The 27,089-nt window shown below is 42.0% G+C and overlaps 1 protein-coding gene across 2 annotated transcripts in view; it reads left to right on the top strand.

The window, feature by feature from the left end:
- Positions 1–27,089, top strand: part of ctbp2a (C-terminal binding protein 2a) — a 63,779-nt gene that overhangs the window by 14,227 nt on the left and 22,463 nt on the right. For both annotated transcript variants that reach the window (XM_019269296.2, XM_027277647.1), the window contains exon 2: positions 5,997–6,169. In XM_019269296.2, the coding sequence (XP_019124841.1) occupies positions 6,112–6,169 (58 nt within the window). In that variant the 5' untranslated portion in view covers positions 5,997–6,111. The remainder of the gene's footprint in view (positions 1–5,996; positions 6,170–27,089) is intronic.

Consider the following 27,089-nt stretch of genomic DNA (forward strand, 5'->3'; position numbering starts at 1 on the left):
CAGTCACTTTAGGTAGCTGCCGCACAATTCTTCCTCAAAATGTTGACTGTAAGGTATCCCTGCCTTGTGACGTGCTGCATTAATGAGATTTTTGCTGCAGCCAGCGTCCATTGAAGCTCATCCATTCAGCCACGAGCTGATTAGCTTAGCTTAGCACAAAAACAACTCGTTTGGTAAAGGTAGAAACACCTACCTAATAACACCTCTTATTAAGACTTCTGTATTTGTGCACATTATACATTATATACAGTGGTCCCTCGTTTATCGCGGGGGATACGTTCTAAAAATAACCTGCGATTAACGAAGTCCGCGAAGTAATCAGCTTTATTTTTTACAATTATTATACATGTTTTAAAGCCGCAAAACCCCTAACCACACACTTTTATACACTTTTCTCAGACAGGCATTAACATTTTCTCACATTTCTCTCTTATTTAAACACTCTCAAAGTTCAAACTTTCGCAGATTTAACAAAAATAAGTACAATACTGTATTAGTAAATGAAACCAAAGATCAAAACCTGTTTTCAAGCCCAAATATTTTCAACAAATTTAATTTTAATGATCAATCTATGAGGTTCGACACATAAGAAATTATTACCAGTAAGTCACGCGTATTTCACAGTTCCTCTGACGGTGCCTCTTTGTCCTGGCGCCGCATTTTGTACAGTACTCCCTTAGCCAATCAGGACACAGAACACAATGCGCGTTCGTACTGTACAGTATGCTGTAAAAAAAAAAAAGCATGCTAAATTACACTAAAGAAAATCCGCAAAACAGCGAGGCCGCGAAAGGTGAACCGCGTTATAGTGAGGGACGACTGTAATGGGTTAATTATTCAACTTTATAGCAGCTGTTATAGCGGATATTGTTACTTGAAGACAGAGCCAGGCTGGCCAAGCTAACTGGCTGCTGGTTGTAGCTTCTTATTACAAGAGAGTGACATGACATTAAACACATTTTCTAAAAATGTCAAACTATTCCCTCTGTGAAGACGAGGCGAGGCTGTGCTTAAAACATTTCAAAGTAAAACATGGACAAGAAAGGCGATATGAGAGATTTTTTAGATTTTTTTTTTTAAATTGAGTTTTCTTTGTAAACTTAAAAGTTATTTCCAGTTCATCTAAAGGGCACCAGTTTTCCCTTCAACTTCATTCTTTGACTGCAGACCCATACTTTGGTGTGTGTGTGTGTGTGTGTGTACGGGCTGGTGGTCATCAAGTTCACATAGTTAAAGTAGTTCACTTAGGTCAAGGGCTGGGAGCGCGGTTGATGATCTAAAAAAAGAAAGAGCAAGAGCGCCTTGCTCTTTCTTTTCTTTTTTTTTTTTCAAGAAGAAAACTCCCCCTTGTAGTAAACGCCTCCACAGATATTTCAGTCAAACACGTGTTATGACAAAGTCGAAGCTAGCTTCACTTCATTCTGTGCCCTTTTTTTTTTTTTACCCATAGCCAAACCCACAGGTTTCTAAATCTGATCCTCTGAGAGATGGCCACAGTCAGAAAAAGGACCTTTCTGTCTCTCTTTCACTTTCTTTTCCCTCCTTCTGTGTCTTCTGTGCTATTGCCATTCTAAACAAGATCTCCTGGGCTGCCTGCCTTGTTATGCACTTTTCATCACAAAAGGAGTAGAAAAGAATGAGCACCGGTGAAAGAGATGTAACACGAGGAGCCGAAAGAGAGATATCTTTCTAAAGTATAAAACTGGCTCTTTGTGCTTGTGAAATCATTCGACGTAGAGAGTGTCAGATAGAGAAGCACTGTGTGAATTCATAACCTCTTGGAGTGATGCAACAGCTGCAACAATGCAGTGTAACGCCTGGCACCGGGATCTTTTTTTTTTTTTTGTGGCACTTTGATGAAAATGTTACTTCTGTTTCTCTAAGAAACAGTAGAGAAGCGGCACATTTGTGGCGTACAGCTGGCACATTTCACAAGCGTTACAAAAGCCCTTAACTTTGAACACCACTCAACTCTGTGAAAATAATTTATTCACTGTCAAAAGTGTTAAAAAAAGCTCCGTCGTGTGAGTGGCATTTAAGTTATTTGTTGAAAGTAACACTTTGTCAAAGCTTTACGGTGTAACTTGACGCTTCAGTTTTGCAGCATGCAACTGTGTGAATTTCTAAAAAGTTTCTGAAAGCTTTGCTAACAAAAAACATTGCATGTCGGTGGTGGTTTTAATGTTTCGGTAGCAGCTTGGAGAGCTGGGTGTTCTGTTTTTATCGCTGGTGAAGAGACAAGTTTTGTATTTTGCATTTTTGTCACTTGCTGCATGCCATGAAAAATTCCACAATATGACAGTGGTTGTGCAACTAATACTTCTTCTCGATTAATCCGCATATTTTTCAGTGAAACTTTTCGTCCATTAAATGTCAAAACAGTTTTCACATTTAAGTCACAAGAAAACTAAAATATGGGGCGGTCGGTAGCGTAGTGGGTTAAGCGGCCGCCCCGTGTGTGGAGGCTGTAGTCCTCGCTGCAGCTGGCCCCGGTTCGAATCCTGCATCGGACGGCTAATTTACTGCGTGTCACTCCCCCTCTCTCTCTCTTCAGCTATACTATCAATAAAGGCATAAAAAGGCCAAAAACATAATCTTTAAAAAAAAAAGAAAACTAAAATATGGAATATGGAGTGCATGAACAACAGGGTGTTGCATTCATTGCACCGGATACTGCAGTACAAACTGTTATATACATATATTACATTACTTTAGATACACAGCTTATATAGCTTGGATATTTTCTCCTTCAGGCATCATGATATGCTGCAGGTTGCAGTCACAGCGGAGAGTCCAACAGTGCATGAAATGCATCTAAGTAGAAAGGCGAGGTGTAATTACAAAGTCACATTTGCAGATCGGCTGTGTCGCAGAAACGGTGTGCCCTGAATGTCAGATGTGTTTCGTACTATAGCTATAGTCAGTTTTATACGTGCTATAAATAATGTTTGTTTAAAAAATCATGATGCAAGAAAAAAAATCTATTTCCAAAAATATTGTGAGGTTTGTAATATTTGTCAGATAACAGTTGTCATGGTCTGACTTGGGTAACATTCACAGTCTTCTCAGGAAACCTGTGAACATGACTACCATGTGTTACCACACAAGTAACACTGTGTGTGTGTGTGTGTGTGTGTGTGTGTGTGTGTGTGTGTGCGTGTCGAGCAGAGTGCCTGCCCTCTCCACGCCGATCCAGACAATCCCCGGAGTTGCGTATTTTTGTTGTTTGCATGTGTGTTTGAGAGTGTGTGACTTTCTCCTCGTTCTCCTCTTTCCCTTCATTGTTAAGTTGCTGTTAAGCACTCAGTAAAGTAACAGTCCAGCAGTGATGGTGCTAAGGGTGGCAGGGTAAAAACTGTACTTCCTCCTCTCCGGCACTCCTGTGGTTGAGAGCTCTTCTCAAACTTGCTGTTGACTTTTCAACCCTCTCAGTGGAGTCGGCTTTATTCTTCCTCATGAAACGAAGTGGATCTACTTCTTACATGAGTGAAGTCTCTGAGAATTCATTTATGGAAATGAAGTCATGTAACCACATATTTTAGGTTTTGGTCAAATGTAGCGGGGCCGCTGTGCTACGCTGGTGGGTTTTACCATCCCATCCGTTGAGACCACCAGCGAGAACAGAAGTGATGAAATGTGATGTTTGACATGATTCCAGGTAGGGAATTTATGTGAATCTGAATGAATGTAGATGATTTGGGGGTACATGACCTCAGTGAAATCACATATGAGTGGTTCTGTTTATCAAAAGGCATAATATAATTACTAAGGTATATTTTTCTTGATGTATTCAGGATGCTTAATAGGTGAATCAAAACTAATCATGTAGACCTAAATTATATCTGGTGGACAAAGAAGAAACATGGACTCTCTATCTATCTCATTAAATAACTGGGGCAGCAGACAACTAAATGCAAAAGATAAATGTAAATATTGATTTGTTGCCTTTTTAGAATTTATTGAATTCAAGTTACCGCTATTGACTCTCGAAAAGTGAGTTGTATTATGATAGCATCCTTCCCATTTTGCATAACCACCACGTTATCGTGCCATTTCTGAGAGAGAACTCCTGCGTGCTACAGCAGCCTGCATTACTGTTTGTCTACCGAGGCAGCTGTCAGTGAAGTGAAGTCTATATCAGGAGCATTTATAATGACTAAATGGCCAGAAGCACTCATGACCTGTAGTGTTGCCGCTCATGTAGCACAGAGTAGGAGATGCCCATGCACGTCTCTCCTCCAGTCTATTCATAGCCAAGGCGGTGTGACTCCCCCGCCTCTGACTGACTGTTTCCTGCTTTCCCTCTTGCTCAATTACTTCTCCTCTGACTCCCACATGTGGGTCTTCAGCTCTTTGGCAGGAAGGCTTACCTTGTGGAGGAGGGAAGCTGAAAGCCCAGCTGACTTGTGAAACAAGCCAAAATGCGTTTGGTTAAAGAAAGTGCGTTTGTCAGTGGTGGAGAAAGACAAGAGCTCATAGTGAGTTAAACGTGGAGAGATTTAGCACCTACGGTATTTCTTCTGAATTCACTTAGCTGCAGTGCACCACCTCTCCCCCCCTCATACCCCTAGCTGGGAAAATGCCCCAACAGCTGGCCAAATAAAAATGCATCAATTCATCATTCAGCCATATTGCTTAGCCTGCCCTTCCACTCCACCAAAACATAACAGTTATAATTGCAGTTACAGCGCAAATATCAATATATCATCATATAAGTAGTCAGGAGGGAGCCGTTCTCAAAGTGCAGCTCTCTAGGATCGCGCCCAGAGGCGAATATGAAAAGAAACAGAGGCAGTGTTATGAATGTGCTGAAAGAGATACAGTTAAAAATGTAGGAGGAGGATGGTGTCATACTGTACTCATCCTGTCAGACGATGTTTTTCTAGTACTTTCCCTCCCACCAACCCCCTTTTATGTCTTCTATTCTGCTGATACAACCTCCTCCCCGTCTGCTGACTAACTGACCCACATTCCTGTGTGTGACTCGCTGCCCCGCATGTGCGCGTGCAACCCTACATTTCAGCTTGTCATCTTTTGTGTGTGTTTGTGTGTGTGCCTTCCTCTGTATGTCTCTGTATGGCTGCAGAAAAAAACTGTGTCGTGTCCCTCAGGCTTCAGCAGGAAGCAATTAGAAGATTGTTCAGCATCAGTCACTGAACATAAATGATTGGTAAAACGCTTCATTTACCCACTCACTCTCTGTTTGTCTGCTTTTTGTTATGTTCCACTCCAGTTTTTGGGGGCTGTGGTTGCAGGAGTGACATTTCTTCATTACATTAAATAAATGGGTGCTCACTGAGATGAGGGCCCTCTAGTGGAGAGTCGAGGTAAATATCTGATTTTTTTGCAAGACAATTCATCCAGGAGACGGAAACGACTGTGCGTGATGATCTGTCAGATGATTAGTGTGTGCAACACTGACTGAAAGTTATCATATAAACTTTCTCAGCTTCGTAATAAGTGTGATTTTTAAGCCAGTTACAGTTCTGTAACCACTGATTGTGTCTTTTATTGTTTTTTGCATAGGACCTTGTCTTTAATTTGCACAACATACACCTTTTTATATAACTTATGTGATGTACCACTGTGCATTATTTAGTATAATGTACCACGACCTGTTTGTTGTATGTTGTTAGTCATTGTGTTTGTGTGCAGTGTATTTTTTTTATCCCAGCCTGCAGGTGTAAATTAGCTTCATGTATGTGAAATATTTTACTGCACAGGGTTACAAAAAGTAACCCTGTGCAGTTTAGTAAAAGTAGATAACTAAACATAAAAATCAAATGTGCAGTGAATTACCATCACTGTCAAAGGTAGTATAATTGTCTAGTAGTATTATCCCTCCCACTGTGATCTAAAACACCTGACAGTTTTTCCACTTTTGTGTTCTGGCCAGACTTTCATTATTTTTGTTTTCCCCACATCTTGTCAATGTTCTGTCTTTTGTCTTAAATGAAAAAAGAAATAATCGTTGTCCCTGCTTTCTTGAATTTCAGGTATAAAACATCAGCTAACTAACTTCTGGAGGATTGGAGTTGCGGTTGAGACTTGAAGGAGGAGAGGTGGACACAGAACTCAAAGAGAGGAGAGAAGATTTCAAGCTGTGACGGGATGGCTCTGGTCGACAAACACAAAGTGAAACGCCAGCGACTGGATAGAATCTGTGAAGGTGAGACACGCTCCTTCACTCTTCTGATTCGAGTTGCTGGCTTCACATGTCATTGGAAATTGATTATTTAGGTTGCTGCTTGCTCATGTCTTGGTACATGTAACTTTGAGTGAGTGTATTATTCCACAGGTTTATGTTGTTGCTATAAAAAAAAAAAAAGTTTCCCTCCACTGTTTTATGGAAATTAAGTTTCCATCAGTAGTTAAGCCTTTCAGCCTACTGCTACAATTCAGTGAAAAGCCAGTGGGATCGTTTGCATAAGTGTGTTTGTGTGTGTCAAAAAGGAGCCTTGGGACCAAGCAAGGCTCCAAACTCCAGCTTTGAAGGCTGTCTAGGAGGGAGGACGAGTGTGTGTGTGTGTGTGTGTGTGTTGTAGAGGAGGCTGGTTTGATGGCTGAATGAGACTTGAGTTCGATGTTTCCAGATTGCCGGAGAAATGAAGTAGGGAGTTTGTAATAAAGTGAAGCACTCCTCAGAGCCCTGGGATTGATTATAGCTGCTAGTGGGATTGATTTGTGTGTGTGTGTGTGTGTGTGTGTGTGTGTGTGTGTGTGAAAGACAAAGCAAGAGATTTTCCTTTCGTTTTTTCCTCACTCGTTTTTTCTTTTTTACCTAACCACCGACATGAGCCACCGAATGTTTATTTAATGTGTATTGCATGCTCAAACTCATACTCATCATTTACTATACCAATAATTTGTATGCTGCACTGTTTAGTGCAAAATGATACTTTTGTATTCTCCTTTCTGCATTGTGGGTAGAGCTGCCAGCCGCTTGCTGCAGTTCCAACTCGCTGCAGAAAAAAGGGAAACATGTTCTTGGGTTTTTCCTGCCTGTATTTCTTACTCTTTGATTTAAATAAGTGAAATGATTATTCATTTGTCAGCGTTCAACAAAACTAAAGCTCACATAAAGGTTCCTCTGTTGTGTACATTGTAAAAGAATCGGTATGATTCAAACAAAGTGCTTGTTGGATTGTCTACCAGTGTCTGAAACCGCCTCCCCTCAACACCTTTCCAATGTCAGAAGTAATAAAAATCACTTTAATATCCTAAAAAGAAAAAAAAATAACTACAGATCTATTTAGGATATATAAATAGCCTATCTGACATTAATAAATTCATTATTAGTCCTTAATTTAAGAATTAGATTTAGATAGCAAGAGTGTTTTTACACCACTTGTTTTTGGAGAAACACTATATCATGTCACATAACAGGCGTAACAGCCATAATGATTTAAATATATTTTATTGATACACACACAGACAGACACATATTGATTTTAATAAGACCCTTCAAAGAGCAGCAGGTGCCTGTCCCTGCGGGAACCTGGCCACCTGTGGTGGGAACACAGACAGTGTCAAGTCATCAAATTTCAGGTAAAATAAAGAAATGTAAGGTGTTTTTACAGCTGTCAAATGATAAAAACGGGTCAATTTTGACCTGAACAGTACGTAAGGGTTAAAAGATAATAAACATTTCAGCTTCCAGTTTCGCTTCAGCTCTCTGGAAGTGAGACCACTGGATTTTCTTAGTAATAGTGAAAGTATCAAGTATCAACATTTCTCTTTTTTTCTCGTCAAAGGAAAATCCCATTAAGATCGGGAAACACAATATAACGGATTCCTAAACGAACCAGTGATTCTGTCTGTTTCCATCCTCAGAATGAGAGCCACATGTGGCATCTCAAACTTCTCCAAACCACCAAAACCCGCTTGCTTGGAAACACTTTTCCCCTCTTTATTTTCTCCACAAAACGAAAAGAAGACTGTGTACTGTTTTAGGAGGCAATATGCTAAACAGTTATATAACAGTATTTTCTGATGTGCACCATTTGTCCCACAGACATCTTCAGCCATGTCAATGTCTGATGAAGAGGGGATTTTTTTTTTTTCCGGGTGCAGTTAGTCACCACTCTTAAAAATGTGTTGAAGAGGGTGATTCACATCGTGGAAGTTAAAAGATCAGAGGGTGGTGAATCACGTTGTTTTCACGGCAGCGTTAAATCTGATCAACCGTATAAAAACGACATTTCAAAACCAGAGGCATGGGGTGTTCCGCACCATAATGTCAAAACCACCCACTATTATCTATAAACAGAGTGTATGGACTGAGGCGTGAAATAGAAATCAAAGTATTGACAAAAACAAGACCGGTATGGAGTGACTGAGATTGCGTCGCCGTTGTGGGCTGCGTTTGGCGAGACGGAGAGAGAGAAGCTTCCCTAATCTTCATTTATCTTCTGAGGATAACTGTGTCAATCCAATACTTGTTTCACAGCGGAGTGCATTGATTACATCTTTACTCATTGTGATGAGTGGCTAACTGAGCCTGTGGCCTAAATTGAATTCGAAATGGCTGATCAAGTGTGGCTGTTTACTCCCATCAAAAGTGGTCACGGTGCTGGAATGTAGATTTAAACCGAGACGGTGGATGTTTTACCATTGAGGATATCTAATGTGATTCACTGTCCTTTGCTTTCATGTTGGAATTTTTGTAGCTTTCAAATCAGACACGCAAGGACAGAACTATGGCTGTGATTCATGTCTTTTGTTTGTTACTAATGTGTTAATCATTTGGTCAGAAAATGTGACAATCGCTCATCCCTCCCAGAGAACAAGGTCACATCCTGACTTTCCTAGTTTTGTCCAACCAAGCCTTTAAAAAGACAAAGATGTTCAATTCACAATGAGAAAATAAAGCAGCAAATCTTCATATTTTAGAAGCCAAGAAGACAAAACTTACCTTTGATAAAATACCTTTGACAGATAATTGATAATCAAACTTGGGTTTTCTTCAGGAAGTTGCTTTAGTCAAGTTGTATCATTGTGGGGTTTTCTTCAGGAAGTTGCTTTAGTCAAGTTGTATCATTGTGTCTTATGATCAGTTTTACAAGTGGAGGATAGCTTAAACAACAGCCACTCTTTTCAATAGATGCCTTTTTTTGTTTGAAGTCACACCTCTGCTTCTTCACTAAAGGTTAATGTTTACTCCATAAAAATGTAGAGGCGAAATGATTAGCCGAGTTACAGGAAAATTATTCAGCAACTATTTTGATAATCAGTTAATTATCGCAGTCCTTTGCTGGTTCCAGTACCTCGGGTTGTAGGATTTCATGCTTTTCTTATATTACATTACTTAGAAAAAGCTAACTCACAAGTCATAAAATCAAGTGATGGATCTAGAAGGTGGGGTAGATTTAGCATGTCTTGTTGTTGGTAGTGCTGGGAGAGGAGATGAGCTGGTTCTTCAGGAGGTTTTTGAAGGTAGAGAGGGACGCCCCTGCTCTCGTAGGAACTGGTAGCGTGTTCGATCGCCAGGGAACAACAGACAAGAAGAGTTTGGATTGCCCCGAGCATGGTGGTGGAAACATAACAACATTACAATCTAACATTTTCTTGCATGAGGGCATTCAAAGTAAGTGGGGGCAGAACGTTATAGTAAAGTATTCACTTTCTTTCTTTGGGGTTTGGACTGCTGAGTGATGTTGAATAAAACAAGCATCTGGGAAATCATAGCGAGCATTTTTTTACACTATTTTTTAACTGTTTACCAGAAAAAACAACGGATCCATTAATTAAAAATGAATCGAAAAGATTATTGCCAGATGAATCAAACAATAAAAATAATCAGTTGCAGGCGTATGAAAGTGTGTGCATGTTAGCAGAGGTGGCTAAAACATACTCTGGGAAACCATGAACGTTTTTAATAGTTACCATTGTCAGTCAGTAATTGATCAATTAGCTGATTGCTCCAGCGCTTGTCAAAACACAGGAGGATTCTGTTTGGATTTCCATTAAACAAATTACTACAGTTATTTCTCTATTAAGCCAAACAGCATTGTTTGGTTTAGATATCAATTTTCAAAATGTATATAGTACAACTGTTCCTTCTGTTGCGGGTTTGATTAAGTGCCAAGAAGAGTGTAACTGCAATAAGGGAACTGTGGCAAACATCTGTTGTGAGCATCAGTTCCCATACTCTCTTGTCCCCCCCCTCCCTTTTCTCTCTCTAACTCTCTCTTTCTGTCTCTCCTTCTGTCCACTCCATCTGTGTACCCAGCATGCATTGGCTTGGGCAAGACGTTGCCATTGCCGTTTAGCCAGAGCTAACTGACTGATCTGGGCAGAGATGGGATGTGAGTGGCCCTGTGACGTGAACTAGGTCGCGGTAACAGCATGTTCCTGAATGTTGATTTACAAGTTGTAAATCTGTGCTTGGATGCAAACACCACAAGGTGGGGTAGTGTAATTTGTCATGGCGATTTCCAAGTGTTTTAGTTGGCAGTTAAATAAATCTGTTAATGCTTCATAATGCATCTTTTTTTTGTCACATGTACAACAGGAGGAGATGTTTAAAGAGTGAATAGTAAATAATGTGGCCAGCATAAAACTTCACCTGTGAATTATTCATATTCTCACATTTAACAGACCTGCAAGGCTTGTTTTTTTTGTTTTGTTTTTTTATTATTACAAAATGCTTCACATTAAATCGAGAAGACAACCAGGGAGGCTGTGGAGGAGAAGGGAGAGAGGGAGGGTGTCCTGATGTCATCCTCCCCCCCTGCAAGAGGGGGCTTCGTATCCTCAGCTTTTCAGCACAGACTCAGGGCTCTTGCTGCATCCACCTCTCTGCTTTCATCCCTCCCTCCCACTCGTCTCCTCACGCTCTGGCATCCAGCTCTGCTATGAAGTCATCGGAGCGGTCTCTCAGTCTGACCCCCCCCCTCCCATCACCCCACCCCCCTCGGGCTTGTTCCAGGCTCCTCACCAAAACCCACGACCCCTTTATAGGTTTTGCGGAGAGGCAGGGAGGGGCATGGAGAAAGGATAGGATAGGGGGGAAAAAAGCAGATAGAAAAAAATGGTTGTTTTTGGAAGGAAATATATATCATCTTATAATCATTCGGAGCAAAAGCAGCATGTTTGATCACGTTATTGTCATTAGAGTGTGACTGTCTCCTGTGCTCACCTTGAATGAAATTTTCTTAGCGTCTGCACATGCCTTTTGTTTGAGCTGGCGTGTCGCTCTGCAGTTGTTAAAAAGTTGGAAGTGAGTTCTCGGAAAAATCTAATTTCAACATGAACTCCTCAGCTACAACACTAAGTATTATAATGACATGTGGCTTCTCAGGATTGGGCTGAAGATCAGATGAAAGATGGATTGGAGAGGTTAGGTGATGGGGATGCATCCAAAGGAGGTGGATTATGGGTAGAGGGATCTCTCCTAGTTGCATAGCTGACATAGAGGAGGAGATTTTGTGGGCTTCTGCTGCTGTGTGTATTTAAGTCCATGCATACTAAACAAAACTGGGGAAAAAAAACTGTCACTTCAGAATGTTACACTAACCGACTATGTGATTGTCATTTAGATAAGTACTAGCTTCATTGCCATCAACCTCCATTTTACACTCCATTTAGTCCCTATGGAGATGCTCTCAGAGACAAATAATCCCACTGGAATCGCATACAAGGCAGCCACGTATATAATGTCTGTTAAGTGTGCATTACAATTCATCTGACAGCATCATTCTTTGCAGGGGTAGTGGCATTGTAATCCCATTTCCAGTTAGTGCCTCCTGCCCCACGCTCATGCATAAGTCAATGTGTGTTTAACATTCAAATCATGCCTTGAGTACGAGACGTGTCACACTGTAGGAGACAGTTGTTTTTATTTCTGTTGCCGTGCAGCATTCGCTTTGAGTTAGCGTGTGATTTTTATTCATGTATGCACGTCAGAACGAGGCCAAGGCTTTTCGCGGCGGCTTTGCGTGTGTGAATGAAAAGGGACATTAACGAAGCGCCGCGGCCGCTGCTTCACGTCGGAGGACGAGCTGAACGGGGTCAAAAGGCTGAATGGGGGATCTAGAATCGTGCAAGCCAAGTGTGTGTGTGTGAATGTATGACTTTGTTGGCTAGATGGGTATGAGTGACAACAGATTTCTAATGGGACTTGTTGCATGTGAAACCTCTGATCCCAACATTTGGTAAAACATGCAAACAAACATGCACCAATGAGCAATACACATAATCTTGCACATAGTGACCCACCTCTGGTCCTCCTGCTGGCTTAACTGTAATATTAATGTGGAGGCAGGGACTGTGAGTGTTAATTAAAAACAATAGCAAGTGTCTTATGTGAAAGATTTGCCACAGATCTGACTGTTGTATCACACCAATTTTATTACTCGCTGCTTCCACTTCCACAAAAAGTAATACACCATACCAGGCTGAAGGAGCTCTTTCTGAAATCTATTAGCGCCTAAAAGAACTACATAATTGCATCCTTGCTTGAGGTTCATTTTCTTGAGGTTTCTATATGTATTACTGAATTCTTCACCAGTCAAGTCTTACTCAATGTAAGGTCTTTATAAGCTTCTGCTGGGGTGGTATTATATTTGTTCTAAAATCCCCAGCTTAATTCCTAAATCCCTCTGTTACAGTGAATCTGGCGTTGTGTGCACAGGCTGGCAAGTATGGCAAATGGAGGAACATTAGAATTGGAAAGTCAAACATTGTTTGAGACAAACAGAACTCTGTGATTTACTTTGCTGTCAGGATTAGATCTGCAAACCCTGAGTACACACCTCTGCCCCCGTCTCTTTGTTTGAGGTAGACTTTATGGGGATGAGTGATCTGCTGCACTGAGAGGGAGTCTCTCGAGAGCCGGGCTAGAAGAAGTAATGAGAGGAGTGGATGAGGTTGGGGAAGGAAAGCCAGAGGATCATGTATACTCTATAGGCTGTTGCCCTTGACATGCATGTGTGTGTGTGTATTGGCTTACAATCCCATTTTACAAATTTAAGCAGCTACTTTCAAGTTTCAGAAAGAAAGCGTTAACCTTGCGATTTGTAGCTTTTAAATAAGAACTGATATAAGTCTGGCTTTTACAAATAAATGTTTCCTGATTTTGACATGTCAGAAAATATTTTCTATGTGGCACAAACTCAAAGGTGAGAACAAAGGTGATGAGTGACACCCACACTTGAAATGACTGTAAAACTTGATTGACTTTATATCAGCCAAACCCAGACTGATAAAATCAAAATAGGCTTAAAAAAAAGATTTTTCCAACGCTAAGCTTTGATTTAATAATTCAACTTTATAGTCCCTTTCAGATCTCTGTGAGGGCCTCGCTCTTACTTCCTCTCTTCCCATTTTAATTTCCTTTTTACATAAAGCTGACTAATGTTCCTCTGACCTTACAGAAAAGAAAAACGTTCTCAGTCGTCTGTGCAATTGGTTTTGGAGCCACTGTCGTCAGCTTTTTCCTGTCATCTTGAGAAAACAGCAGAATACTCCGCTCCCTCTCTGATCTCCTTCTACTCTAATTACACAACTGTGATTAAACAAGATATTAGCGGCGATGACGGACAGGCCTGCAACGTTTTCCACAGACTTTTGGGTGAGGATATTCAGGAACATTTCTCAATGTGCTGATATTAACTTTCTCCATCGTCTAAAACATGTATTACTGCCCCTCGCCATGGCTACCTTTGAGATTAGATTTGGATGGAAATGGACACTTCTTCACCTTACATCTGTTTTCATGCATTAATAAACAGGGATCATCTACAGAAGGGATCTGGTTTCAGCCACAGTGACATGAAGTGAGACTTGCGAACTGCTAGGTGGGTTGGGCCACTGTCAGAGTCGTATGTTGAACATCACCTTGGTTCAACGAAATGATAAACGTTTACCATTCATTGCGTTTTCAAGGCCAAGGCATAATATAAAATGCTTTGTGCCAATACATTATAGCATTATAGCCAATAGAAACACCTATGGCATGTTTGAATGAAGTGGAATTAGCTTCTGTTGTGTTACAGCTCAATAAGCAGAGGGTTTTTTGCAAGGCAAAGGTTGTAGGTGCTTTGGATTACACACTGCTGTTACAAAACCACCACCCCCTTCCACACACACACACACACACACACACACACACACACACATACAATGACACACACCACACTCCCCTGGTGTTTTACTTTTCTCTGTAAAGGGGCAAATCCAGATTACAGAGCTTCTCTAAGTGAAGGAGATCAGAGGAGCTTTAGGAATGAAGGGGGTAGGTGTTGTGTTTTACAGTAAAATGCACTGTTAAATTCACGTGGTAACATAAATGATCAAATAAAACAACTGTATTAGATTTAACAAAGTATTTTTTTAGCTTTAAAAGAGTAATTTTGAGAATTCGGTGCATCATTGTTTGACATGACAATCGTTGAGAGGGTAAACAGGGCTGTTGGAGGTGGATTTCGTTATGCATCCTGCAATCTCCATGCAATCCAGACGCTGCAATTTTCAGTGTCCTCCAGTTAACATACAGACAGCTGATCTGAGTGATCTCAAATCATGGAGAGTGGAGCAGTGACAGTGAGTGCCACGAAGGCATCAAGGACATTTCAGAGTGAGTTGGGCAGCAGTTGTGTGGTGGCTCTGCTGCAAGCATGGGGCCTGGAGGATTAGTGTCCAATCAGAGTGGATTTGATGTTTACTGACAGCACATAGGACTTAACTGAACTGTATTTCATTTGTATTCAATGAAGCTGTGCTTCCTGCCTGGCTCCTCTCCCATGCTGTGAATCTGACAAAAACTGAAACCTGTTGACGACAGTACATCATCAACAGCCTCAGGTAGGTGACTCTTCAGGAGAGGAGAGGCAGAGCAGTTTGGGTGGTGGACTCTAAATCATTGGCATCATCATCATCATCATCATATTCATCATCATCATCATCACCAGATACACTTGTATCTGGTTCACATGACGTCACAGTGGGAAGTGGAATTAAACAGGCTTTATTTAGATGTAATCCCTCATAGCAATCGGCAGAGCGAGTAAAATGTCCCAGAGAAGGGAGAGATAAACCCTATTGGATTAGTACAAGCCCCTGCCCATCCCTACCTTTAACCCAACGTATCGCCTTCTTTCTTTCTTTCTTTCTTTTTTTCTTTTTTTTTTTTGCCTTTTTTTACAAACCTTTGGAGCAACCTCAAGCATGCACCCCGCATCTTCCACGGAATAGCTGCGCTACCTCCGTGTCTGTGTAGTTTGGCGTGACGTGTTTGTGTGCGGTGTCCTCTTTCCTTTGCACACAACAAGCCAGCATGACCAGAGATTAATTATTCAACAACCAACAGCCAAAGGGGGAGTCACCTGATAGTACGGACTTACAATATTACAACCTGATATCAGGTGAAACGGTAGACCCTGCTTCATCTTCTTCTCTGCTCCTCCCTCACGACGTTCCACGGCTACAGTACATGAAGACTTGAGGGAGAACTTCTCAAAACACGGCTACAACATTTTTTTGCTTCTTTTTTTCCCTCCTCTCTGTAAGACCTTTCTCTGCTTTTTTTTTCTTTTTTGCCAATGCTTGTCACTAACAAACAGTTGAGTCTTGGTCGCTCCCACAGTTGGGACACATTAGGAGGGAATGAGGGTCAGTGGGACAGGGCTGAGAGTGTCTACGAGCAGCAGGCAAGAGTAGCCGGCCGGCGGAGCTCTCTGTCCTACGGGGAGGGAGGAGGGTGGTACGAGCCTCCACCAGGGGTGCAGCCCCCTGACCTGGATTTGAAACGCGACTATTCCTATCAAGACTCTCACTACGGACAGGTTTACGCAGACCGTCACGACCCACGGGGGATGAGGAAGGGCTCTGTGCCTGATTTAAACCACTACGAACGTGCACCCATGGCTCACCGAGGATCCATATCACATCAGGATTACTATTCTCACGACCCGGCCGTAACTCCTCGGCCACCTGAGGGCTTTTATAGGCCAGAACATCAACCTCCGTCGCCTCACCCTCATCCACTCAGTAGGTCAGGCTCTCATTTTGGGATTGCACCTGGGTCTCGTGCTGTGTGGGATCATGGTCAGGGAGGAAGAACAGGTCCTCAAGCCCCTGCATCACCTCTACCTCCTCCTCCCCCTCCGCCAACTGCTCATGAGTTGAATCGGGCTTATAGGGAACCTGGTGCTGTAACCGCTGCCAAAATGACGCCAGATGGCCAACAGCGCATACCTTCTCCTGTTCATTATGGTATAGAGCATGCATCTCCGCGATATGCCAGTGAGCCTCCACCTATGACGGGTCAGTCCGTCTATACTGATGTCAATGGGCGCCCGTTGGATCCACAGCAACAAGCTGCTACCTGTCTAGTAGTGGATCCTGCCAGTCAAGGTATGATTATGAGGCAAGAGACAGCCTCACCCTTCACCATCCAACAGCAGCAACAATTACAGCAGCAACAGCAAATACAGCAGCAACAATTACAACAGCAGCAACTTCAACAGCAACAGTTACAGCAACAGCAACTTCAGCAGCAACAAATACAGCAGCAACAACTTCAACAACAACAATTGCAACAGCAACAGCAGTTACAACAACAGCAACTTCAGCAAGAACAGTTGCAGCAGCAACTGCAACAACAACAGTCCTTGCCACCTCCACCTCCCATGCCTGTCTCCGATCCTAACCTTTCTATGGCTCCACTTCCTGCTCCAGCTGCCCCAGTGCAGACAGCAGCAGTTGCCCCAGCTGCACCTGTTCCTGTGCAGGCTACCCTGACTTCAGTCCCCCCACCCCCAGTTACTCAGCTTCCAGCTCCTCTTCCTCCTCCTCCCCTCACTGCCCCACAAACACCGTTGCCTGTGGACCACAAAAAAAATGTTGATCCCGAGTTTCTTGCCCTGCTGCGAAATGAGGGCCTCTCAGAGAGCACCATCTCCTCTGTTATCCAGCAGGGATTTGACTCCACCAGCATGCTGGCTGTTATGGAAGAGAACGATGTCCGCACTGTCACCCCCAACCTTGGCCAGGCTCGTGTACTGTCTCGCTTGGTCCACAACTGCAAGCGGCCTGTTGATGCTCTGCCAGCACACTCGCAACCTCCAACACCTATGCGAAGCCGCTCTAATAGCTTTAGCCATCGCTCAGACATTTACCTTCAGCAGCAACACCACCATCCGCCGCACCCGCCACAGGGTTTGGCTGTGGATCCCCAAATGATGCCCCCACAGCCCCCTGGGGCCATGCATACCATCTCACCACGGATGGACGTAATTGGTAGGAGGCCCAGCAGTGCCCCCTCTCAGCATCTCCTGGAAGCCTCTGGAGGCTACCCAGGGCAACCACCTCGCTCCCCGGGGCCATACGCTGGAGCCATTATGCCTGTTCAGCAAAGACCCATGTCAGCCTACTCTTCAGGGATGGCAATGCCAGGGATGCCTATGCAGGGTATGCAAATGATGCCACAGCAGATGACGGGGTCAATGCCTGCCATAGCAGGGACTATTCATTCCATGCAAGGTATGCCACAGCAGATGCCCGTGTCCATGCCAGCTTTGCCGCAGCCGCCACAACAGGTACCGAAAGCATACTCTACCAATTACACAGTGCCCATGGAGCTGATGAAGAGGGACAGGAACTTACTGCCAATGTCACCCATGCACAGCCCTCACCCCAGTCCTCAAATGATGCGTAAGGGTGGGGGACCTGCACCAGACAGTGCCCTGGTCCCTATGGGAGCACCAGGCCAAGGCCAAATTCCCATTGGTGCTAACCAGAAGCTAAGTCGACGCACGGGTCCACCAGTCATTGTGTCCACTATGGTGACTCCAGATACAAGTAAATCCTTTTTTTTTTCTTCATCCTCATCGTCTGCTCTTTGTCTGATTTCTTAATGCAGTTGATGTTGCTTTCTTTTGGCAGTTTCACATGTTTTTAATAGATAAGAAAGTAGATTTGTGTTGGAGCTCTATTTTTCTTTTTGCATGGTTCATGTTTAGACACAATTTCCACAAAGCAGTGTTACGGTGCTGTTAAAAATCATAATGACATCCAGTATATCGAAAGTAAACAACTTGAGTGTTAGGTTGCATTCTTAGTATTCGACGATGTCAAATCAGTATAGTGTTTTTGTATTCTGGGTGTGTGTTTACTGGTGTGTGACGCATGATGCCTGACCTTAAGAAAGTCCAAACACAATAAGAATGTTTTAAATCACTTTATCTTTCTGGTCAATGTTGTCATTTGTTTGCTGTCCCGCTGGTTGTTCTCATTACATCAACAATAGATAAATGATGTGTCTTTTCTTCTTATCGAGGCCAGTGGAGCGAAATCTAAATGCTGCTGCCTATCTTTTTTTTTTTTTCTAAAATTGTTGTCAGGATTATGATTAAAACCATAAAAGAAATAACTTTTCATTCCCTGGCCTACTTTTAGTTTCAGCATTTGCCATGATGCTTGCATACTTCTTGTCTGCGTAACTCAGCCAGATTTGTCAGAATCTCATATACTTTGTGTGAAGTCCTTTTTATTACTTTTGTAATCGCATGCAGTTCTCTTGTCAGGATGACACACTGCCCCATTAAATACAAAACAAAATGGCATTGATGAGGTGTAATATAGAGGATTTGGGAGGAACAGCTGTCAGCACCCTTTCTGATACCTTTTTAAATTTTAACAACTGTGCACTGTCTTCATGTTACAGTCTGTCAGTTGCTGCATTCATGTGTGAACAATTCACATTAAGACTTCTCTGCAGAAAAGTCAAATATGTTGTGCAGCAGTCTGGGAACATGAGGTGTCCAGGCGTACATCTGTGTAAAATATGTACGATTGCATTGGCCACAGTCTCTGTTTTCTCATTTAACTCTTATTGGGTGTATCTAATGCCCTTGGTAAGTAATTACATCAAAAGCGCCGGGCCACTCTTTAAAAATCGTTTCATCTGCCTCAACTATACAGCATTCATAAAGTTGTATAATGGTGATTGCAGGATTAGTTGTATATACCTCTTAGGCTGTGGTATCATTGTAACTGCAGCTGTTTTTGATGAAGTCCTTTCTGCTCTGCCACGCACCATCTCCCCACAGCCCCCAAGCCCCTGTTGTTGTAAACATGGATGCCTTATTGCATTATGATAATAAGGCTGCATTAGAATAGCCTGGAAAGCCTTTACAGCTAGTGCACAACCTTTTTTCAGTCCTGCATCTGTCAAGGTATACCACTGACCATGAAAAAGCAATTAGCTGTAGTTCTTCTTGGACATATTTCTCTCACAAGAATTCGACTTTCTATTGGAACTGGCGTATAAAAGAGTTAAAGGGAAGAGTTTCAGTGGCTGCAAAAGTTTTCATTGAATTTATTGAATTTCTAATTGTGTCCCAAATGCATGTTTCGACTCCAGTTTAAAATGAAATGCATCCTTATTGTATTACCTGAATCATTTACCCATATCAGGTTAAAGCTTTAATCCAGCATAATAAGAGTTGCTATATAAAATTATCTCTTTTTCACATCCGTGACCTGATTAAAGTATATTTCAGACATTTTGGGCAATAAGCGCTGATTTCTCCATCATCACCCGCTCACCAGAGGCTGACTAGCAGCATCACTGGACAGATAAAATCGAATTACGGTGCTGATGGCCGATGTGTGATTGTGTCATTTTCTCTGTGCAGGTTGTAATGAGAAGAGAGGGGGGGGGGGGTTAATCCTCCAGATCCTCCATTTCCACTGCACTAATCCACAGATATTCTCATTCTGCCCAGCCTCCTGGCCTTCTGTGAGACTTTAAACTACTGTACATAGCCAGTAGGTCGAAATTGACTTTAATGGGGGCCAAGGCAGACTGCAAAGAAATGATTTAACTGAGGCAGTTTTGCTGTCATCTCTGTGATTTTTAGACCCAAGAGTGCAGATATTAAAAGATCCCAATTGCTTGGCTGTCAAAACAGACTGCTGCTCTTTGCAGCAGACGGACACATGCTTTGGAAAGGATATCTTCAAGTCTGCCACATGCACGTACATTGCATTGTTAGTACACACACACAGTCCGCAGAGTAGACCTCATTTGCATGTGGCTGACATTTGTTGCTTTGGTAATTTCATCTGTTAATGGACACAGCCGCAAAGCTGCTCTGAAAGCATATTCCTAAATTGTATGTTGCTAGGCAACATGGGTTTTGGTGGTAATCGTAGGCAGATTTGCTTGCTGGTTAAAGGGTCGGTCCATTGTCAGAGAACGCTTGCAAATTTACACATTAAGTCTTGTTTTTAACAAAATAACAGAATAATCTAACACATCTGGAAGAAGTATTAATTAATGATATTCAGGCTTTTGTTGTCTGTTTTCAAAAGAAGAGTATTTCAGAGGCAGCTAAATATGATTCAGCCTTACAGTTAAAATGTGGCATTTTGTCCGGTGGACAAATTATATCGTAATAGCACACTTTTCATTCCTTCAAATTCTCTTAACAGATGTGTAAATGCAGATGGTCTGCCCTCGCTTACTTCAGTATATGATGCTGTGTGAAATACCCTTGAGCGAGACCCTGCCTCTATATTCTGCCTCTAACTAAGACTCACTCCCCATCCCCCACACTGATAATCACTGTGGATGATACTGTGGTACTTCCACTCTCCAGGCCAGGTGACCTGATGCCAGCTCAGGACAGTTTGGCTTTGCATGACATACTAGCCGCAATATTCCCCCTCGCTTAGGCGTAGCGTGATGATGGGGGGGAGGGTAGCGGGCACATAAATTCTGCAGATTATGTATTAACGTGTTCAGGTCAAAGCTACAGGCAGTTGTTTCACTGAGTGAGGGATTAACGAAGAGAGAAAGAGGGGAAAAAGACATAGTCCTGCTACTGATGGATGATGATTGCTGCTTGCATGGTGGGGGAGGGAAAACTGGGCGTTGACAGCTGTCAGTCAACTATGGACTGTCCATGGAGATGAGACTAGCTGTCAGTGTTGCTTACTAGACTTTGAGGGTCAGACTTTGGCCTTAATCTGGGTTGACAGTCAAAGGTTGGTTTTGTTATGCTGCTGGTCAGTCTGTTCGCTGCACACAGTGATTTTTTATTTATTTTTTTCCGTCTGACCTGAGATGATGGCTTACCAGTGCCATAACCTTGAATAGTACAGCCATTTGATTAAATTGGGGTGTTTTCAGAGCAACAAGGGATAGACATTATCTCAATTGTGCCTTTAACATTTAAAGCCTCTGCTGTTTCAGTCTGTGAAATTCTGTTTGGCTCACCATCCTTGGAAGTAAATTTTGTACACAGACAACGTTATGTGACTGGCAGCTTAGAGTACGTTCAAGGCTTGGATGAATACGAAACTCTTTTTATAGAATCGTTTGGAGGAAAGATGAACAGCTGTGTTTGAACATATCTGGTTGTTTGATTAAAAAGGTACAAGCTTGTGTACATAAAAATGCGAGGAGACATCTAAGCTGTTTAAATGAGCTTATTTTTTTGGATCCTGGGTTAAATTTCGGATGATTTTAAACGACTGTGGTGAGGGATTTTGTTCACAGTTGCCTGATTAAAACTAATATTTTCTTTAATTTGCTGCACCTTTAGTGCCTTTAACTACTTCCTGCACCTATAGAAATCCAACACCTCTTGTTTACGTATCCAGGAGACTTGTGTATTAAGGAACATTGCGATTATCATTACCAGGAAACAATTGTCTGCAGTCTGTGTGTACGATGATGTGTATCTGCATCTGTTGTGTCACGCTCTTAATATTAGACAGCCATTCCCTTTTCCCCCCTGTGAGTGAATGAAGTCTCTGGCCTCTCTCACACTCTGCCAGGATTAGATCTATACAAATCCTGACTACTCATTTTCTCTTCATCTCTTTTTCTTTGTATAAATTGATCCCAGTTTTCTCTTTGCCTCCCCCCTGCCTCCCTCCCTTTGTTGAAAATTAATCTTTGTAGGAAATTATTTGGCTATGACACTCTCTTAACTCCGAGTAGACAGTTGGGGGGGAAAAGAGAAGATCGAGGTAATGGGAGAAATATGTCTCTAAACAAACGTCATACCCAGCTCAGCACATTCATTCATGACTGTGGGTTGTGGGTTACAGAGCCCGGCTGCAGGAAAATGAGGGAAACGAGGAAAGATGGGAGGTGATTGAACCCAACCAAAGACAGCAGAACAGAGATTGAGCAAGAAAGACCAAGGAATGGAGTTAATGCACACTGGGCTGCTTTAGATTAGATACTGAAAGATTGACTGCTTTAGAGGCGGTGATAGAAGTCTTAGAAATGGGTGGAGAAGTGCAAGCGGGAGATTACATAAATGAAAACTCTGTCATGCCATCTTGGAGCAAGTGAAAGAGGGGAGGGTAGCAGGAGGACGTCTTCAGTCCAATTCTTTAGTTTATGTTGGATAAAAAGAAACCATCAGTGTCAAGGCTGTTTTCTGTCTGGTCTACTGATAATTACTTTAATTTATTTGTCGGATTGAATCTGTTTATTGACCTTTTAATGAAATGTTTCTAAGATATTCTATTTACATTGATGTCAAACACAGAAAATAAGTACATTCTCACATTTAATAAGCTCAACCCAGCAGATGTTTAACATTGACATCATTAAAAAATATATATTGCCTCTGAGACTGAATGACCTGTCAGACATCCTGTTTCCTTTTTTTTTTTTTTTTTTTTTTTTTTTTTTTGCATGTCCATTTGTTTGCTGATGTATTATGTACAGGATACAGATGAAATACAGTACAGGTGCCGTCAAAAGAAACTGGGCCTTGAAAGGCAACGTCTGACCATGGAGGAAAAAAGCTCTGTCTGGCCAGTTTGCTGCATCCTTTCAGAGAGACTTGAAGTGATTAACTGCTGGTTGGGAGAGCAGAGGCGAAGGAGGGACAGAAAGAAGAGGCCACACGCTCAAACAAGAAAGGCAAAAAAAAAAAATAGAAGAAGAAGGAAAGAAGGCAATGAAGTGGGAAGCAAAAAATCCCCTAACTACTCCTTTCCTCCTCTGCTCTCCTTCTCTCCTCTCCTTACTTCTTCCTTAATTTCATTTTGTTTCCGCTCTCCTTTTTTACTCTTCTCTCATCTCCTTTGCACTGCTTTCCTTTCCTTTTCTCTCTCTCTCCTGTCCTTTTCTTTCCCTTTCCTCTCTTTTCTTTTCCTTACTTTACTTTTCTTCTCAGTCGACGTCCTTTCCGTTCCTCTCCTTTTCTTTTCCCTTTCCTCCTCAGATCTTCTCCTTTCCTCTTATAGTGCCAGGGAGTCACCCTGAATTATTCATTTTGAGAAAATGAAATCTTCACGGGTGTTAAACCAGAGTGAAGAAGAAGCAGCGCTGACCATGTTCTCTGTATGCAGTGTGTGTGTGTGTGTGTGTGTGTGTGTGTGTGTGTGTGTGTGACCAGGCGTTGCAGAACTTGACACTTTGCTTGGCTGTGTTTTAACAAAAGCGCGGGGGAGATATGTTTAGAGGTGCAGATGAATCTCATTTGCACCCGAGGAAAATATTATACATTTCTCAGTAGGCATGTCAGTCGTGTTCAGGATCACACGGGGCTGTAAATGGGATTGTGTTTCACAGTGTTTTTAGTCTCGCACAGGGAGGAGGATTTTTTGAGTGTGTGTGTGTGTATGTGTGTGAGCAACCATCACTGCATATTTGATCCTAAATTTACATTGTTTTTTTAGATATTTGGCCAAAACACATTTCTGAGAAGGCTGAAGTTAAGGTAGCCGGTGTGTGTGCGTGTGTGCATGAATGCATATTTGTTCATGAATTTGCTCACTGTTTCATTTTTCATGGATGCATGTTCACACTTTATTTGTCTAAGCCTGCAGCATACATGAGGGGTGTAATAAGCATCGCCCTTCCCCAGTCATCCCCCATCCTCTCTCTCTCCATCTCACACACACACACACACACACACACATCTTCTTTACATGTTTTACTCTCTCTAATCAGGCCAGTTGGCTCGAGTCACAGAGGAAGAAAAAGGTGGAGGAGGAGAGTGATGGTGTTGGAGAGGTGGACTGATGCACAGACGGGGTCTGAATAGGAGAATAGAAGAATTTATGTGCTGAGATCGCCTCGCTAAAAAAAAAAAAAAAAAAAAAACTCAACATCTGTTGTCCACCTGCAGCTGTGCCATCTCTCTTTCTCCCTCTCTCTCTTTTTTTTTTTTTTGTTTCACGGTCCCTCTTCTCCTCTCACCCGTCTCCCCGCGATCTCATTCGTGCTTCAATCATTTGGCAACAGACATCATGTAGATCACAGGAGGCAGATGGGATGGTGAATTTTAGAGGTCAAATTATTCCGTCGTCCCTTCTCCCTCTAGTGCTCTATTTTCATGAATGAGGCTTTTTTTTTTTTTTTACTCCAGGCCTGGTTTGTGGACTCTGGTTACATGCTGTAACCAAACCTCCTCAATGGGAGCCCTTTAAACTCACTATACCGGTATTGAACTTAATTACACTACACTGCATTAAACTACAGTATGCACAACATGCTTTGTTCTTTTAGGTCAAATTGTGAAAACTCTCCTGCGACTTGTCACTTTTCTTACAGTTCAGTTTAAAATCCTGGTTAGTCACAGTGACGCTGAGTCATTCATTTGTTCATTTTGTCCATCCAATCGTTAGTGGGCTGCAACTAACAATTATTTTCATTGTCGATTTAGTGAAAATGTCGATCATTCTGCAAATTTTTGGCATTTGAGATGCTTGAATCAGCGAATATCAGACATTTGCGCTTCATAAACGACTCGAGCGATTAACAGATGATCAAAACTGTGGGTGATTTATGACTGTTAATCTGCTTAACACTGATTCATTAATTTAGTCGTTTGTCCATTCATGACTAGTACGGCTCGACTGATACCAGATTTGTGTGTAGTTGCCACTTTTTGTCACTTCATATTTTGAGTAATTGAGATACTACGCGGTCGTACGTCAGCTTAATAATGTGACACAAAAGAACATTTAAAAGCTTAGAACGTGTTTGCCACTGATAGCAAACAGAGGCCAAGAATTGGTTTCCATTTTCTCTAAATGGTTGCCCATGGCAACCTGGCAACTGTTACCGTAGCCCTGTACTGATGGTGATGTTCGAGAATCCACAAAAAAAGATACATCAAATGTTTTAAAGACAAGGCATAAATAATCGTGATTCAGATGCTTTAGATTCATTTTCTCGTTTTTATTTAATAGTAATAACACACTGTAAATACTAAGTGCAACATCTGACATATTAAGCTTAACATCTCACTGCTGGATTTTCTACACTTATCAGCCGATACTGTGACTCGTGCAATGCTAAGCTGAACTAATATCGACTGATTCATCTACGTAGCTTGAATTTCCAGGATCATTCACTCGTCTTCTTTCTGCACTAGCTTTGTGACTTCGGTAACATTAAACAGAGACATACATAAGCTAAGAAACAATGCCAATATGTTAAATAACACATACATCAACTGGTAACCACATTTATTTTTTACTTACTTAACATTTTTCCTTCAAATATGAGTAAAAAGATGACGGCACCGTGAGAAATAAATACAGTCGTCCGAATTCAATATATCAAAGTCTCCTCCAATCAAATCACTGAGCAGATTGACGTATGAACGTTTCATTTCACTTTCTTCAACACCTGGTTGTGGTCCAGTGCCACTTACACACAAGTGTGATGTGGAAACTTGAAACCTCTGGTGCACAAAAACTGTTACGAGTAACTTTTCAGTCAAGCAGCAGACATCTTGTCTCAGTTGTGACTGAGGAGGAGTTAGAATTTTTTATTATGTAACCATATCAGGCAAAAATGATGATTAAGTCTTTTAAATTGTACTCAACAGTTATCTTATGAGTCTTGAAAGGTGTCTGCAGCAACTAAAAAAAGGATAGGAGTCATTTACCTACAAATACAGCCTATAAAACATTTATGCACTGTAATATCTTCGACAGTATCTGTCAGTACATTTATCTGCTACAAGCCTTAGGGCTGCAACTAAAAAATTTTTTTCATTATTGATTACTCTGGAAAAATGTCCATCATAATTTCCCGAGGTGACACTTTGAAGCCTGAGGTGATGTCTTCAGATTGCTTTTTTTTTTCTTTTTTTAAAATGTCCAACCGGCAGTCCTCCATTTCCTCCAAAAGATTTTTTTTAGTTGAATAGACATGTTAAGACAAGGAAAGGAAGCAACCGCGAAGTTAAATAATCAAAACGTTAGTCGGAATTTTGTAGATTAGATTGATTTTGTGGTCGATCGTTTAATCCACTAATTGTTTCAGCTGTAAAGAATTAAAAAAGGCTGAACTGTTGACCAGATGGCACGACTTCAGTGTGCATGTTCCCCCTGCAAAAGCAGGGTTTTGTCTTCGTATGATGAAGCGACAGCCAGGGCAGACTTCTTAACCTTCATTATGAAAATCCTTTTTAAGACGTCTCTCAGAGTCAAAGTGGCTTGTTGTCGGGCCGCCCTCTCAGACTAGTGTAGTAGTAAACATGCTAATCTGTTACAACTTTAAATCTCAGGATCAATTAGACTCTTGGAAGGATTTGGAAGGAAGTGTTACCATAAGTTCACATGTACTGCTTGTGTCCGCACACAGTCACTACTCCGATGAAAGCTTGTTCTGATCCCTGGAGAGCCTCGGTAGCAGGTGTGTGCGTCTGGAGGTGTTTTTATATATATGGGAATTAATTTAGCAACTGCAGGATTTTCTATTAAAAAAGAAGTGTTCTGAGATGTTTGTGCTATACTCCTGCCTCTTACCGTCATCCTTACGTGAAACATCATTACCTGTCTCTGTCCGCTTTGTGAAACATGACAAGTATCGATATGAACGCTGGGCAACATTCCCACGTCGATGCCTGGAAACGAGGCGCTCGATGGCTTGTTGAACGGCGAAACCAATCAAGTTGTGCTCATGTTAAAGAGCGGGGAGGGGAGCGGGATCAAAATCGCAGACTGAGATCGTGAAGAGAGAGTTTGTGAGCAAGAGGGAGCGAGACCGGGGGGGAAAAAAGAGGGTGGGGTGTTGGAGGGGAGGAAAGGGGGCTGGCACTCTTAAAAGACCGTGAGGGCCAGATCACAAATAATAAAACAGAAAGGGAGGGAAG

The sequence above is a fragment of the Larimichthys crocea genome, chromosome III, assembly GCF_000972845.2.
Source record: "Larimichthys crocea isolate SSNF chromosome III, L_crocea_2.0, whole genome shotgun sequence".
Classification (NCBI taxonomy): Eukaryota; Metazoa; Chordata; class Actinopteri; family Sciaenidae; genus Larimichthys; species Larimichthys crocea.